Here is a 15,803-nt window from a genome sequence, read left to right as displayed (position 1 = left end):
CAGAAGTCGAGATGAGAGCCTTTCAAATCTTCGAGATAACAAACGAACTCAACACAAGGTAGGTAACCCTGTGCAGAAAAGTATCTACAACACTTTAGGTTACGTCCCTTGAATTACGTGGTTGCCGCCGCAACAACAGCTACAGGCGGTTAACAAACAATAAAATGTGAACAGCTGAGGTTGATAGTTAACAACTTTAATCGTAATGAAGACTAGAAGCCCAGAAGTGATTTAATTATTATTTATTTTAACTCAGTCGAAAGTATACAGCTGTCTTTACTGATATTTTTTAGTTTTCATTTATTGTCGCGTCCCAGTGATGGCTGCTCTGACGTACGCGGTCCTCGGCCTGTTGATGCTAGGTGATGTGAGGTGGTTATACCTCCTGCTTTCGTTGTTCGGGCGGTCAGCATCGCCAGAGGCTAACAATTTCCTTTTTGTCGGTCAGTTTGACCGTGTGTCCGAAGTGTAAAACCCAACATTAGAGCCCCTTTCCTTTTCGTGACAAAGCCAAATAGTTTACCACCATATCAACAAAAGTCATACCATAAACAGCGATGGAAAAGTAGATACATTTATAGGAGAGTCACGTTTACACAAAGGTTACGTGGGCAGTCATGAAGTAAGTAAATTTAGTTTATTTCAATCAGTAAATAACGAGGGTGAACACGTAGCTAGTCCGAGCCTCTGTGTTTGTTTGTGTGCTAAAAGCATCTTGCATGCTCAGAGAGAGACACGGTTCGCCACTGTTTTCCTTTTGCAAACATGCAGGGTGGGGTGAGGGATTGGAGGAAGAGAGGAGAAGACGCCATGCCGCGTGACACGTCGCACAGAGTCCCGATGATTGGCTGCCGCAGCGGCGCTCTGCTGACGTCATCACGGGAGCCTGTGGCGAGAGCCGTTGAGTGAAGGAGGGTACAGGGTACAGGAAGCTGGGGATAAGGTAAAGGCCCACCTTTCATGCGTCAGGAGATGAATGGGCTGCTCCTTCAAATCTTCTTGAGACTGAATTTCAAAGAGAACATGATTTCCTCATCAGGACTAGGCATTGCGACGTGAATTAGCTGTTGAACTCGAGTAAGAAATGCTGCTGACAACAATAATAACTGACTTAACACACATGTAGGAGAAAGTAACTTAATGAACTCATGCAAACAGACTTATGGAACTCGAAATGGAAAAACGAAATAGACTAACTGCTCCGAAATATATATTGTTATTTGAACATTATTTACGATCTTTAGTAAACCTGACTTTCCCAACTCGTTTAGTACATACATTTATATATATAAGCAGCATAAATCCTCGACGAGAGCATTATATATAGATATAAATACACCCCGTATACCGAATATACACTGCTAAGGTGATATGACTTACTGACCTCAGTGAGTTTGATGTATTGGTAGGTAAGATTGACAAGCTTCGGTGCAAATATTGCTAGGTGAAAATGACTTACTGACCTCGGTGAGTTCATGTATTGCAAGTTAAGATTGACACACTCCAGTGCACTGCTAGGTGAAACTTCCTAAACTTGTATTGCTAAGCGAAACTCACTGTCCTCTAAAAAAAAAAAAAACCGGTTAACTTAAGCTCGTTACGACTTCCCGATGTTATTTTCATTTAAATCAGTCGGAAAAAGGTCTCTGAGTACATTTCCGAATAAGAATACTAGTTTGAACTCAATGACCTTTTAGTCAGCAGCACCTCCTCTATATTTTATCCTGTCCCACACACACAAACTAAATTGTCGAGTAACAGAGGACATAAATGTTTAAGTACCTATCATGTGTGGATACCCATGCGTGAAGGGGTGGTTCGGTAGGTAGATAATTTTGTATTTAAAAAAAAAAACCCCGTAATTTCACTCTACGCACTTCTGACATTCACCAATTATTTGATATAAATTGCTTTCGGCATCGTCCTCCATCACCTCGTCTAATCCATACCCCCCACCTAACACACCCACACACACTGCGCGAGCTTTAATGCCAGACTCAGGCTGGAAGGTTCCAGTGACAAGGTGGACAAATCACTCAGTAAGCCAGCCTCGACATTAGGAAGCTGACAAGTCAGATGATGGTGTTCCCTGTCCACTCTACACTAGCCCAGGAGTTAACTCTACACCCCAATTTACTCTGCCACTGCTCCAGTTCCAGCATCGTCCACCCTCTTAAACTACTCAACCTTCACCGTTTTGTGAACAAGGGTAATTCTTTTTTATCTACTACAATTTACAACTGTCATGAACCATAGGGACAGAAGATGGGGCCAGATGACAAAAGTAAATGTACAGCAGGACAAATATAATATCTAGAAGAAAGGGTAGATTGTTTGTTCCTATTTATGTCCTCGGTTGTACGTGTCGAGAGTGTTAACCCTGGACCTGCCAACAGTTTAGATGCGGAAGACATACACGAGATCAGTGAAAGCATTTATTATTCAATGATTCACCAATAATAATAGAATACATTAATAATTATTCACGTGACATCCAATTATATGAACAAATTTTCTTAATTTTTCTCTCGTCAAATAGTTATCAACAAATTCAGTTTGTGCGTATTTAAAATTTCCATTAACAGTGAAGTCTAAGGTAAGTTATGTAAATTATATGTTATTCGTGTGTCCCTTGTATTAGTTGTAAAGTGTTTCTGGTTTTTACAAAATAAACATTTATAAACGGAACTAATGAGTTGGTATGTGACTCAGTCGCAACAGGAAACCTCTCCTTTCACATCCACCACAAACAAACCGGTTTGTTGAAACGGGATTGCGGTCGGCATGAGTGTGTGCCTGGCTCGCCTGACAGCTCCCTTCCGCCGCGCTGCTAGCCGTCACCACAGCAGACGACACTTCGTCTGGGCCGCACTTCCCCGGATCACCTGTCTTTTCAGCAACACAGTAAGTGAATTTCAACTCATTCTTGCAGAACACTTCACTTCGACCTTTCCGACAGGGTATTGCCTCCTTCATCTATCAAAAAATCCTTTGATAAAATAGTGGGAACTGTGAGCAGACCATCAACCGGTGCGCCAGGGAGATCGGTTCCCAGTCTTCTCTATTTTTGTATTTTTCGATAAACCGACGACAGTTTAGACGATGAGGGGTTTATAACGGAATCTTTCACATCAGCCGTTGTATATTTTATCTTCTAAAACAGTTGTGTTCGAGTAAAAAAGCTCGTACAGACGGAAACACTTGTGTGTTGCTGTGAATTTCCAGTCTTGAGAGGAGATTTAAACGATGTCAGTGCTCGCACTGTTGCGCAGCAGACGTGAGTTGTGGTGTTGCTGGTGGAGGTATTGACTGGAGGAGCCGCTAATTTTAGCAGGGTCAGGCGAGGGCATGTGGCTGTGTTGTGTTTGGCTAGCGGTGGTCCGACCGTTGCAAATGGCCTGCAAACTGTTCCTGTCGTCTGCTAGTGTAGTTGAAGGACATCGACTTCATGTATGAACTATTTTTTGTAATAGCTCGGCGCATTTAGAGATGTCAGCGCATGTGTTGAGGTGTGACACGGCACACGATGATGGGCAGACACGCTCAGTCTCTCAGACAAAAACATTGAGACAAGAACAGATACTGAGTATTGGACAGACAGAAGAAGGTTAATGTAGGCAGGTATGTCTGTTGACAAACAAGGAGGTGTGTGTGAAGGTGTATGTATTGTGTGTGTGTTGTAACTGTTTTCTTTGTGTACATGTATAGGCTGGGGTGCGTGTTTGTGTGAAAACATTATTGAGACCTGTTCAACTCTTTTTTTTAAATCAAATAGCAAAATATGATTTTTTTTTTTAAAAAGTGTGCAAAGGAAAATATGGATAGATTCAGTATTCATAATTATTAGACAAATTTGTTGTTCTTGTGCATGTTAAAAATATTGCGAGAACAAAGGTAACTAGGACAAGACACAATGAAAAGGAGTTCCTAATGGATGAATTAATCTCTCAATAAAAACTGACATATTGTGTACTGAAAGTACAGCAGTGAAAGATTGGTCTTGTCATAGTATGTATGGATCATTTCACAATGATTACAATTAATTAATTTGAATAATTATAATGTTATTATATAACAGATGGTAGGGTTTGTTTGTTGGTGTTTTATGCCGTGCCAGCAACTAGGGCTATATATCACTGCAATATGATAGATGGTAGGGCAGTGATTATGATACACACCTGTAATACTATAGCAATCAATGCCATCTAGTTCCACAAAGTAAATGATTTGCCATCTGCAATAAATACCAATTAAATTGCTTAAATAGTTTTAATTCTTCATCTCAAAACAATTTAATGGATAGCAGTGCCTCGGGACTCTGGGTCACTGCTTCTCATCGCGTATGTCATCACGTAAACTCATCTCTTTCCGTCATATTTACGTCCGTCTCACGTAAACACTAAAAAACAACAAAAAAAAAAAAAAAAACAACAACAACCCAAATCCGCCTTCATTTTCCGAGCGTGATCTTGACACACACAGATCCACACCCGCACCCATCCTTTCACACGTGCACACAAATGAATACACCCACGTACTCTCCCTTCACTCTCTCTCACAGAGCGTCTAGACATCAAGTTTCACGATTATGTCGCCTTTGTTCTCAGACATTTCCACTTTCCTTCGTCTGAAGGCGGAAACCCTTGAAGTACAAACGCGGCAGCTGTTACACTTGGCTGCACATTTATCACTTGGGGCCAAGCACAACGAATGACCTTTCACTTCGCCGTCGAGCCTCTGAAACTGTTTTATGTCCGAGTGTTAAGATCGATTTGAACATCGTGTTCGTTGTGTTGGTCAACTCCACCTTGCCTTCATGTACATCCACAACCTGTTTTGGGCAGAGATTGATAGACATCTAATAGCTGCTGTGTACCTATCTGCCTGATTACATGCTTAGCCATACATTGTCTCCCAGATGTTCGCCGGTCTATTCACGAGGCGTTTCTCCTACTGTGTGGATAATGGGGAGAATTTGCATCCGTGATAATCTGCCCCAGGCACTGTCACCTGGCCTCTTATTTCCAAGGTCTGGTTGGCCTAGTGCCAGTTGCTTCGAGTGTGTTAATGAGATCCGCTCCCTGCAACTAGTCAGGGTCTACCTGTCGTCTCTGGCTGCGATGTCACTACAGGTGTCACTGACAGATCACAAACTGCTGGGATGTCATCAATCGTGAACTGCTCCCCCATCTGCTTGCTTTGAGTTGTTTCCTTAAAGCTAAACTCAACATAAAATGAAGCTCACTTTCTGATAAATTAACAATGCACAATGCCTCGTTTAGCAGTTAAGTGAAAAAAATCGTCTGCCAATTGTCCAGGTATATTCTTTCGTGGGTGAACCTTGCTCACTTCTTCGCGTTATTTTCTCTCGTCTGCTCCCTTCCTTTTTCTTTTCCAAAACGTCAAAAATCCAAAATTGCGTCAGATTATGACGTTAGATTATGACGTTAGATTATGACGTCAGATTATGACGCAACAACCCTCTCCTCCCCTCGCTCACGCACGGGTAAGGGCGATAATCCCTGATTAGTATTTATCCATTGTGAATATTGAATTATTGTGAGGACAGGACAGCGAGAGAGCTAAGTTTTACGAATTTCAAATGACCCTAGATGTATAATATTGTATATATAGATATGTAGCGTTTAATTATATTCTTTCATTCCTTCTGAGTGATTGTGTTGTATTAGGTGTGTGGGTGAATGCCATCTGAGTGCATATTAGGACCCACCATCAGACCTTTACAGTAAGGTGTTTCCAAACCCAGGGGAAAAAAAACATGATTTGTATCACAGACGGTATACTATGTGAAGTCCTTTTTTGTAGTTTGTAAGGTTGTAAATCGAGAAAGGCCTTTGTTCAGACTTGAGAATCGGCATCTAACAATGAATTTAATTCATTACAATCAAAATTATATTGTCTTCTAAGTGTCAGCTCCCATGCTGCTTTGCGTCATTTCTTCCGTTAGGAGATGGGCAGCTGGCTGCGGAAGAAGAAAATCTGATTATGTTCGTTATCCCCAGAGTGACTTGTGGCTACGCTCCATGTTTAGCATCCTGCCCCCCGGGTGGCAAGCCTCTTAGTCCACAGGTTGGTGCACCTGCACTCACGGCGGGTCCGCCGTCTGTGCGCGTGCGTGCGTGCAAGCCCAGTAGCAAGGGGCGAGGGTGCAGCCGTGCAGACAGTTCGTGGGGTGGGGGAGTAGAGGGGTCTAAACACATATGCAGAGTCAGCGGGAACATGAGCTTTGAGGCTGGTGATGTTGGCGAGATTAGAGAAATTTCATGCAGAGGTGCTGACGTTGTGGCAGACATTTTTGGTGGATTTGAGCGATCGTAGTAAGCTGGGTGGGAAGTGGTAGTGACGTGCAACAGGCTGAGTAGGAGGAGGAGTATTTGTAAAACTGCGAGGAGTTGAGGAGGAATAGTGGAGGTAGACATTGCATCTGCGATCCTTACTAGAAGGCAAGGATATCTTTTCTCAGTATGACCACCACCACCACCGTCGTTGTGGTTATCTGGAGCAATGGCAGAGCAAAGCACACAAGCACAAGATTATGTTACTATGAGAGTGAAGTTTCACGTGCTTGAACGCTAACTGAATAAACGAAAAGGCTGAAATGTAAGAAACTAAAAAACAAATTATTTTCATCGACAGGTGAAAGACTGGTCAAGACTCCGGAGCGCAAGCAAGGGCAGGTGGGCGTGTGTTCTTTGCGTCGTACCTGTGGTCATGCAGCACGACATGAAAGAAAGTGCAGGTGAGGTTGCACCTTTAACTCCGCTATGCGTGGTTTTTCCCCTCTTGCTGAATAATGCATGAGGGGAACGAGTGCACGCGCTGAATATCACAGCAGCTGTTTTATTGGCTTTCACTTCCAATGTGACAGCCCGTCCTTCATCCCTTTTCACATCCCACCTAACTGTACGACTGCGACAACATTCGTTGACAGCTTGTTACCATCGTTGCGAAATTTTTCTGACTTTAACATGATCCCATTTAGAAAGATTGAACATTCCGGTTCTTATCTCTACCCTAAAATTAATGTCGCCAGGGTGTTTAAAAAATGTGCCCAGGTGGACAAGATCCACTACCCCCCACTACTAATAAAAAAAATCTGTAGTTGTTTTAAATATGTGAGTTTGGATTGGGCTGAATTGGTTGAAATGGACTGAACATGATTGAATTATCTGAAGGGTGGAAATTCTCGTTAATACATTTTTGCACAAGAAATTATGGTGTGTTTAGTTGTTGTTGTTTTTTTTTTTTTTCTTTTCTCGTAATCAGACACACGTGTTATCAACGGATCAGTCATCAAGGACGCCTACGCCACAGGCGATGTCAACATCGACGAGGTGATCGCTGAGTCAGATGCCCTCCTGCAGGAGCACAAATACGAGGAGGAGTTCAACCTACTGTCCAAGTTCAGTCACGTGGACAACGACGAGCTGCTATGGCGACTGGCGCGCGTGTACTGTGTGTGGGCCAAGGTGCAGGGGGAGAGAGGACACGACCACCGGAGGAAAGAGCTGATGGAGGAGGGCTTCATCTTCGCCAAGCGAGCTCTGGAGCTCAACAACAAGAGCCCGAGATGTCACTCGGTGGGTCAACACGCTGCAGCTTGTTTTCTTCCTTCTTCTGCAAACATGTCCACATGGAGGGAATGTCCCCTTTCTGTCTAGCCCTAAGTCAACACAGTGCTCTTTGGTCGAAATGAACATAATACAAATTATATAAATGAATAGATAAATACAACTATTTTATGTTCAACAAAAATGCATAGTTATTGATTTTCTTCTCAACCTACAGCAAACACTCGTTGGATGGAGGGGGAACTGGTCGATCGGTGATCCCTTCTAAGATCAAACCTCATATCTGTAATCTACTGAGCTGTAAATCCTGATTTTGTGTTGGCGAAGCCTATGAAATGAAAGTAAATACAAATAAAATACAAAAAAATAAATAAATGTACTCATCAGCTGGCTGGCTGAGTCACTGGCAGTAAAAATATAAAGTGCATGAAGTAACTATGTACACCTCTATGGCAGTGGAGAGGCTCTCTTATCTGAACTCACAGTGCGATTTCTTTTGCAGTGGTATGCCACCATGATGCACTTCACCAGCGAGTACCGGGGCCTGCGCACTCACTATCTCAACGCCTTTACCATCAAGGAGCACTATGAGGTGCGGACTGCTCGTGTTTATACTTGTACTTCTTCCTCATGATCTTCCTCTTGTGTTTTTCCTTTGTGTGGAACATTGTTGTTATTATTGTCGTGTTTTTGCAGCACCGGTACCGCATCCTGTGCGTATGTAGGAAGAGGGGTAGGTAGCCCGGTGATGTATATGGTTAGCATCTTTCAAAAATGCAATGAGGATTGGCTGTCCTGGAAGAAAATAAATTACCCATCAATTTACTGCTGTCAGTATTCTAGTGATCTGGATCACTGACATAAAAAACCTTTTAATAAGAGTCCATTTTTCACACTTTGTCCGTCCACACTTTCACACACATAAACTGAGAGGTCATACTGTGAACAGGGAATAAAGCACACGTTGATCAAAGGGAAATAACTCCCCCATGTGAACCTTCCGTTTATACAGCATTTGCTTCCCTTTGGTTACAGTCTAACGTTAATGACCTGTCAAGCTTATTAATATAATTGTCTGTATATATTTCAGACTGCGGTTTCCCTGGACCCTGCTGACGCTATATCTCTGCATTCTCTGGGATACTGGTAGGACCACGTGGATCTTTGTGGTAGCTGCATCTTAATAAACATTCTGCTTTTTTCATTCTTTTGTAATCAGTTCCCACCCCACTCCTGCCACAAAGAGCACGACTGTATCTTCTGTAGATATGTGTATTGTACTTCAAGTAGAGATGAACTATGAGTTTCAGTTGTAAGCTTTGCTGCGACTGGTATGCTATGTTGTGCTAATATTTTCTATTTTTTTACTACTGTACAGGCATTTCTCGTTTGCACACCTACCCTGGTATCAGAAGAAACTACTGGCTGTGCTCTTCCGCACTCCTCCATCCACTACCTTCGAACAGGTATTACTTCTGAGTGGTTTTCTGCCCTTTTAATGGTGTCAACACACTCTGCTTAATAAATTTAATGCCCACCTATATAATGGGACAGCAAAGAAGGGGGAAGTAAATTATAGGGAGGTATGTGAAAAGGAAACTGCATAAAAGACAGTTGTAGAGAAATTGTTTTATAACATAAAAGTCTTGGAATTTCATACATAGATAATCGTCAAAGTTCGTAAAAATCCTTTTTCTTCATTTTGCTTGTGTTAGAGGAAGTCGAGCAGAGGGAAGGGAGTGAGTAGACAGACTCTTGACTTTTGCAGAATGGGAACTGTCTGTCGTGTGATCTTTACTGCTATACTATTAATGCAAATGTAATAGCCTTTGTTCAGTTATTCTCATCATTTTTCTTCTCTTTCAGGCTCTTGAGTATTTTTACAAGGCAGAAGAAGGTAAACCATCATACTGAGATAACTTTAATGTGTGTATTTGACGAACACCAGCTTCAAGTAATATGCAGATAATAATGTGAATATGAAGATTTAGGAAAGGTGATGGGAGAGGTTTCGAACTTTTCCCTTCTCCAGTAATAAGCTGCTTTTATTGTACTTCTTAGGACAGCTTCCACCTTTGACAAGACTTTGGGAGAATACATTTTAAGATTTGGGTTATACATTTATTGCCATTAAAAATATTAATGTTCAACAAAATAATGCTTTGCTAATATCTCTTAAACTCATGTTTATGGATAAGACTGACAAAAAAATTAGAAATTATTGCTAATGAAGGAGGAAAATGTTTGTTTCATAACAGCATTTACGGCCACGCATGCAGGTTACTTCACGTACTTTAAGTTTTATTAGTCCATCTTGCATTAGAGAGATTAACACACATGTATATTTAAATATATTGCAGAACTATAAAGAGCATGTTTATAAGCTCATATTTTGCTCATATATCCCTGTACACTTGGGTTGCAGTGGCCCCAGAATTCTTTAACATGAACCTGGTGATGGCGGGCCGCGCTCACTGGCATCTGGGTCAGCACCAGGAGGCGCTGGACCTCTTCAAGCGCGCCAGTCACGTGACCCCACGCAGTCCCGACGAGCGCCTGGCGTACGCCAAGGCCCACGAGATGCTCAAGAAGATGGCGCCGGAGAAGCACCACAGATGATGACACACGGCGTGGCCATCTTTTGCCCCGCTCGGCTCCATACATTGGATGAATTAATTGTACGGTGACTTTTCTGTATCATGGACTAATTAGTATCAAAACCGAGGCTTTAGGGTTGGTGATCTAATGAATGTAAGCGTCTCGACCTTTTCTTTTGCAACAAACCTCCTGTCTCGTTTGTTGTCCACAAAGGATATTACGAACATCAAGTACAACAACAACAAAAATCTTCAATACTCTGTGGAAACTCGTCATATTACAACTGCACTCTTCAAGGTCTTCAGTCTTCATGCTTCAAACTGTATTATATTTCCTTTATTTATTATTTCTGACCTAACTAATTTATTTACTCCCTATAATGATGTACAATTGTTAGCCGCTTCTCTGGTTGTGTGGGAGTTACTCTGGTCCAATACCATATCATATTTGTGTCGATGTCGATGTTTAATATAATTTATATGTCCAGTCGTGCTGTTTTAGAACACTTAGAAGATAGCAGACAAGATGAGATGAAGGCTTGAGCAAGTAATGAAAGGAAAGAAAAACAATTTTATTTATCGAGGTAGCGGGTTTTGCAGACGCCATTTAAGTTTGTATCGCCGTGGTGACCCTAGAATACATCTCGTCCCTCGTTGCCCTCGATACTACCAGTCTATTTCTACAGTAAGATATAGGTGATGACTCGCTAATGGTCATTCCTCCTACCAGGGGTCCATTGAGCTCCTTGTTCATTATTAATCCTCCATAACCCGGTGTGTTGTCATTTTTGGTGAAAGGAATTACATAACTTCCTTGTCTTCTACCCCAAACCCCCTCTAAATAATGGGCATTCCTGAAGAGTCACAATCTGTTTCTCTAAAACACATACAGAGTGGTGAGGTATATATGAAGACGTTTCTCGAAAACTTTGCGCCGTGCACACCGCTTGCAATACCGAGCTGCATTGGTCACGTGAGAAGATTATCACGGTGGGCAGCAGGACAGCTTTTCATGACACCCGTGAAGCACTACTTCTAGCAGGTGCTGACATGCCTGCAGCGAGGTGGTGGTACCACAAAACTGGAAGGTGGTAACGCAGTTGTCGGTGTGAGCTCCACGACAAACAAGGACTGGCACCTTCTGACCTTTTCCCCCCAACGCCAGCAGCTGCACGTGCCCCCGGACCCCCTTCCCAACAGCCCCTCCCTTAAAAAAATCTCAAAAACAAAAAAAAAGCTATAAAAATCACGTGGCAAACTTTGGTTGCTAGCGAGGGGCATGGTCAAACAATGCGTGTGACAAAAGCTTCTAGTCACGTGATGCAGTGGCGAGGTCTGTATGGGGACGGACGGGGTAGGTGGTGGGTGAGTGGAAACAGGCTTTTTCTCATGTGACACGATGTGACTTCATCGCCCGACTTTTTTGTTTGTTTGTTTTTCGTTTCAAATACTGGAACCAGATGAACACAACTACTGTTATTATTTTTGCTGTCAATTACCTTTCAGCGTATATCATTTCCCCCAAGCCACGATTCCCCTCCTTTCCACAATCTCCACCTCCCGAGATAGAGCGCTGTCGGTGTGTATCGATCTTGCTGCCAATACAGTTCACTTAAGGGCTTTGAGTCGTCTTTAGAGATTTGTCCCTTAATAAGAAAAAGAACGAAGATTGGACATAAAAGAATGTAGAGAAAGAGGAAGTTGAATTTATAGAATGTAAGCTAAAAATAAATATGTAGAATAATAAATTTATTGTGATTTTCCAGTAAAAAAAGAACTTGACCTCAATTTAACAGATGAATAATTTCCAGTTTTAATGTATAATGCTGTAGGATTTTTAAAATGTTGACATCTTTGGTAGCCTGATTTGAAATACTATAAAATCTTGGAAAAACTTTACAAGTTTCTAAATAAAAGTTTTCCACAATATTTTCTTGGCCCCCTACTCGGCTTACCGTGGATATTATTTTGTTGTTTTATTCGAAATCTGTTCACAAAATATCGTTTTAGTTTGTTTTCATTTTTAATCTTTCAATCATCTTTCAATCTGTTGTTTTAATTCTGATAATTCAAGCGCTCGTGACAATCGTATGCTTGTCAGTGGATTCTCACGAGATGAGAAAAATGTTATTGTTTGTCGTGAGGACTTTTTGTCAACAAATTGTACTTATGAGGTCGTCTGTTCTCCAGCTTAATGCCTGGGGTACAACTATACAATGTAGCACACCCGTATCGAACAATGTCGATGTAAGGAAATATTTAAATATGTAAAACCTGAGCATCTCAGATGTGTCTGTTGTTGGTGCTCATGTTCATGGAGAGGACAGAATTCTGCGGAATCTTGTGGTAGGTGAGCTGTGTTCACTGCAAGATTCATTTGATGTATAACGAGGGCACAAGATTTCAATACTCAGTGATATATATATGTGTGTGTGTATGATTGTGTGAACACGACTGTGCATGCGTACATACATGGCTTCCTGTAAATGCTCGTCCTTCTTAACTTCAGGAGCTCAAAGCCCTGACAGGAAAAGGCTTTTATATTAAAAAAAAAACTTTGAGAAACTCTGTCAACCGTTTGTCTATAGTTGTCCGGGTTTGTAAAGATTCATACGATTCATACTCACCGTGGTGTTTGAGTTCGTGTGTTTGAGTTATAAAGAGCTGGCTCCTGTTTTTAGCCTTCAACTTTGTGTGTACTTCGCTTGTTTACAAGGTTGCTGTTATTGTTTATTTTGTAAACTTTAGTTGACTGTTCCGTCCATTGTGTTGGGTGTACACCATTATCACCATCAGGAGCAGTGAATGGGACTGTGCTGTGGGAGATGGGTGGTGGTGGGAGGCGAACCCAAGGAAAATCATTTTACAAGCATCCATCCCCAGGCTGGTGATAGCAGTGAGTAGGAGTCATGTGAACGATTATCAGGACCACGCATGTCTATTGTCCTCAGATAGGTCAAAGGGCATTTGACAAAACATGATGTTGGCCTCCACAGCAGAGAGGTTTCTCAGTTGCTGAGGCTTGTATGGGCCCCATGTGAAAAAAAGTCTCTACAACATTGTGTTGGTGACCATTCTGAGTCATCTCAATGAGTGGAAGGGGTCGGTGTGGTAGGAGGGGTAGGCGGGTGGTAGTCACGTGCAACTGTGTTTGTAAGCCAGATTCTTCCTCAGACAAAACAAAGCCTAGCATCTGGCTCACAAATTTATTTTTATGCTTTTCTTTAATTGTAAATGATTTTGTATTTTTGGCCAGCAGGGTTATATTATTTGTATTATTGCTGCTGCTATGTACTTCATCACTGCAGTATTCCGTGTAACTATAGGGTGTGAAGAAGAGTAGCATCGCTATGTTCTCAAAGTGTCTAATGGGGAATATGTAAATGTACATTTAGTTTCCCTTCTACAATGCATTTACCTGACCATTTTCTTGATGATTATTAAACTAGACATTCAGAATGTTTCGTTCGTTGGTCGAAGGAATTTTACACTGCACGGCAGTGCGTGTGCAAGAGTGCATACATGTGTTTGTGAGTCTGTGTCCGCTTGTATAGTTTTGTCTATTTACTGTGGGTTATTGAGGGACTGTGCATGTTTCGTGAGTGAGGGCGTGTTTGTGTGTGTGTGTGAGAGAGAGAGAATGGGTGTATATTCGTGTGTATCCCTGTGTTCATGCATCGACACTGTCTATAGACTACATAGACTGTGGATAATTATGGCGGTGAGAGAGAATGTGCGTGTTTCAGTGTGTTTGTGTGTGTGTGGAGGGGGATGGAGACTAACATTTGTCTGAGAGTATCATGCTCGTGAATTGTCCACCTGTTTCCACAAAACCTTCTACTCATTTTTTTCCCAGAAACAGCCTGGTATTCAAGTGTGTGTGTGTAAAGCAGTAAAAAAAGAAACCCAGGCTGCAATAAATCCTCGGTACCAGGTCAACTTGATGCTGTCATTCTGTAACTCCATTCCTGATGTTGTGACCCACTTCCCCAAGTTCTGAGAAATACCCATAATGCTGTGGAAGGTATTGCTGGTGCACTAGTATGGTCTTGTAGGTGATCTTCGGAATTAAGACTGCGGCCTTGAAGTGCTTCCCTTTCTAGGTCTCCCTGACCCAGGGATTTCAACCTTTGACCATGCAGTAAGGTCCCCGGCACAATTTTCTGATTTTTTTTTTCTCCTCCTCCCTCACAAAGTAGCCTTACCCTGAAAAACTCACACACAAAAAAAAACCAGTTACGTATGCGACAAGAAAGACTTTATCGGTGATAAGCCATCACAGGTGTACTCTAGCCATGGTGACATGAGTGTCTGAGTCAACAATTACTCATGTCTTATCGCTCCCCTGCTAGCTTTCTCGTCTTCTCGGCGCGTTTCTCAGAAACTGTGAAAGTGGTGGTGGTGGTATGATGGTTGGTGGTGGTGGTGGGCGTACAGCTGTCCCCTCGCTATTAACCCTCAGACTATCAATGGCTGCTACAGTAAACCCTAGCCTCGTGGCTGAACTATCAAGTTAAGGTGCATGACTTTTACTGGAATGTCGAGCGACACCATGCCAACCTCCCACTCTTCAAGTTTTAGACATGACAGCCGCCTCCCTCTTCCTGTCCCAATGTAGAAACAATTTTGCCAGTCGCCTGTGTCAGTCAGTTTGGGGGCAAAGTAGAATGGCCCTTTCATCAAAATCAGCGCTTCTACCTAAGAAAATATGGGTGGTGGTAAGTCTATGTTGGTGCTAAAAAAAAAGAAAAAAAAAACATTAGCTGATGGCCAGTGCAAAGACAATAGAAATGATTGTTTTCCATGTAGGAAATGTCCAAAGCTCTGTTTTGGTAAATCACTGAGACGTGTTAGCGAGAGTTTATCAGAAAGCCGCTGTGATGTTTTGTAGTGCTGAAAAGGTCACAAGGGTTATCACTAGCGAGCCCCATGTTACATACGCAGGTGTAATACTGGGGTTAAGGTCAGGGTAACAGTCGACAACCGTTAATGAGATGGTCGATACACGAGATGAATTTACGGGAAATGAAGGCTTATCATAGATAATAAATAAGTTCGTGGAGAGAAAAGCGACGGAAGGGCATAGGGAGATACAGAGCAAGAGGGGGAGGGGTTGTGAGGGTGGTGCTCATCTCCTCCCCTTACTCGTTAGAGAAGGGAATCGGAGTTATTGTCTTTCCAGCTGTCTGAACATGAATCATCACATGAGGGATGATCTCATCCATCCACCCCAGGTCATCTATTAGAGAGGCTTTCAGCGTTCAGTCGACGAGTTGTTTTGAAAGTTTATCCTCGCGCTCATCATACACACACGCACGCACCTGCACGAACACACGCACGCGCACACTGTTTTTAAAATCTTTATTCATAATTCTTCTTGCATTCTCAACCCTTTGTGTGTGTGAGAGAGAGAGGCTGGAGTTTAGTTGGCCTTTATTTGCATCAACCTCTTTCTAATTTTCATTCATTCTTCTCCCATTAATTTGTCATAGAATTCTTTGGTCTCCGACTGTCCCCTGTGCATAAAAAGACATTACAGAGACGAATGAAAAATAAAAATTAGTCAGAACCATTTTCTATGTTTTCAACTAGTTTTGCTGTAACTGCTTAGATT

General features: G+C 42.2%; 1 protein-coding gene across 3 annotated transcripts; it reads left to right on the top strand.

Annotated features, from left to right (window-relative positions):
- The first annotated feature begins 2,751 nt into the window (after nt 1-2,751).
- Nucleotides 2,752-13,653, top strand: LOC112577222 (regulator of microtubule dynamics protein 1-like). 3 transcript variants are annotated; one of them, XM_025260251.1, is made up of 8 exons: nt 2,752-2,904; nt 6,658-6,760; nt 7,288-7,601; nt 8,095-8,184; nt 8,683-8,738; nt 8,971-9,058; nt 9,459-9,489; nt 10,018-13,653. In XM_025260251.1, the coding sequence occupies exons 1-8, from the start codon at nt 2,785-2,787 to the stop codon at nt 10,209-10,211; spliced, it is 996 nt and encodes a 331-aa protein (XP_025116036.1). In that variant the 5' UTR covers nt 2,752-2,784; the 3' UTR covers nt 10,212-13,653. The 3 variants fall into 3 exon arrangements, with proteins under 3 accessions (XP_025116036.1, XP_025116037.1, XP_025116038.1); XM_025260252.1 differs by lacking the exon at nt 2,752-2,904 and adding an exon at nt 3,007-3,621; XM_025260253.1 differs by lacking the exon at nt 2,752-2,904 and adding an exon at nt 6,252-6,464.
- Nucleotides 13,654-15,803: the final 2,150 nt, after the last annotated feature.

The sequence above is a fragment of the Pomacea canaliculata genome, linkage group LG12 (genome assembly GCF_003073045.1).
Source record: "Pomacea canaliculata isolate SZHN2017 linkage group LG12, ASM307304v1, whole genome shotgun sequence".
NCBI classification, from domain to species: domain Eukaryota; kingdom Metazoa; phylum Mollusca; class Gastropoda; order Architaenioglossa; family Ampullariidae; genus Pomacea; species Pomacea canaliculata.
The sequence above is the reverse complement of the archived record's forward strand: the minus strand, read 5'-3'. Positions and strand labels throughout refer to the sequence as shown.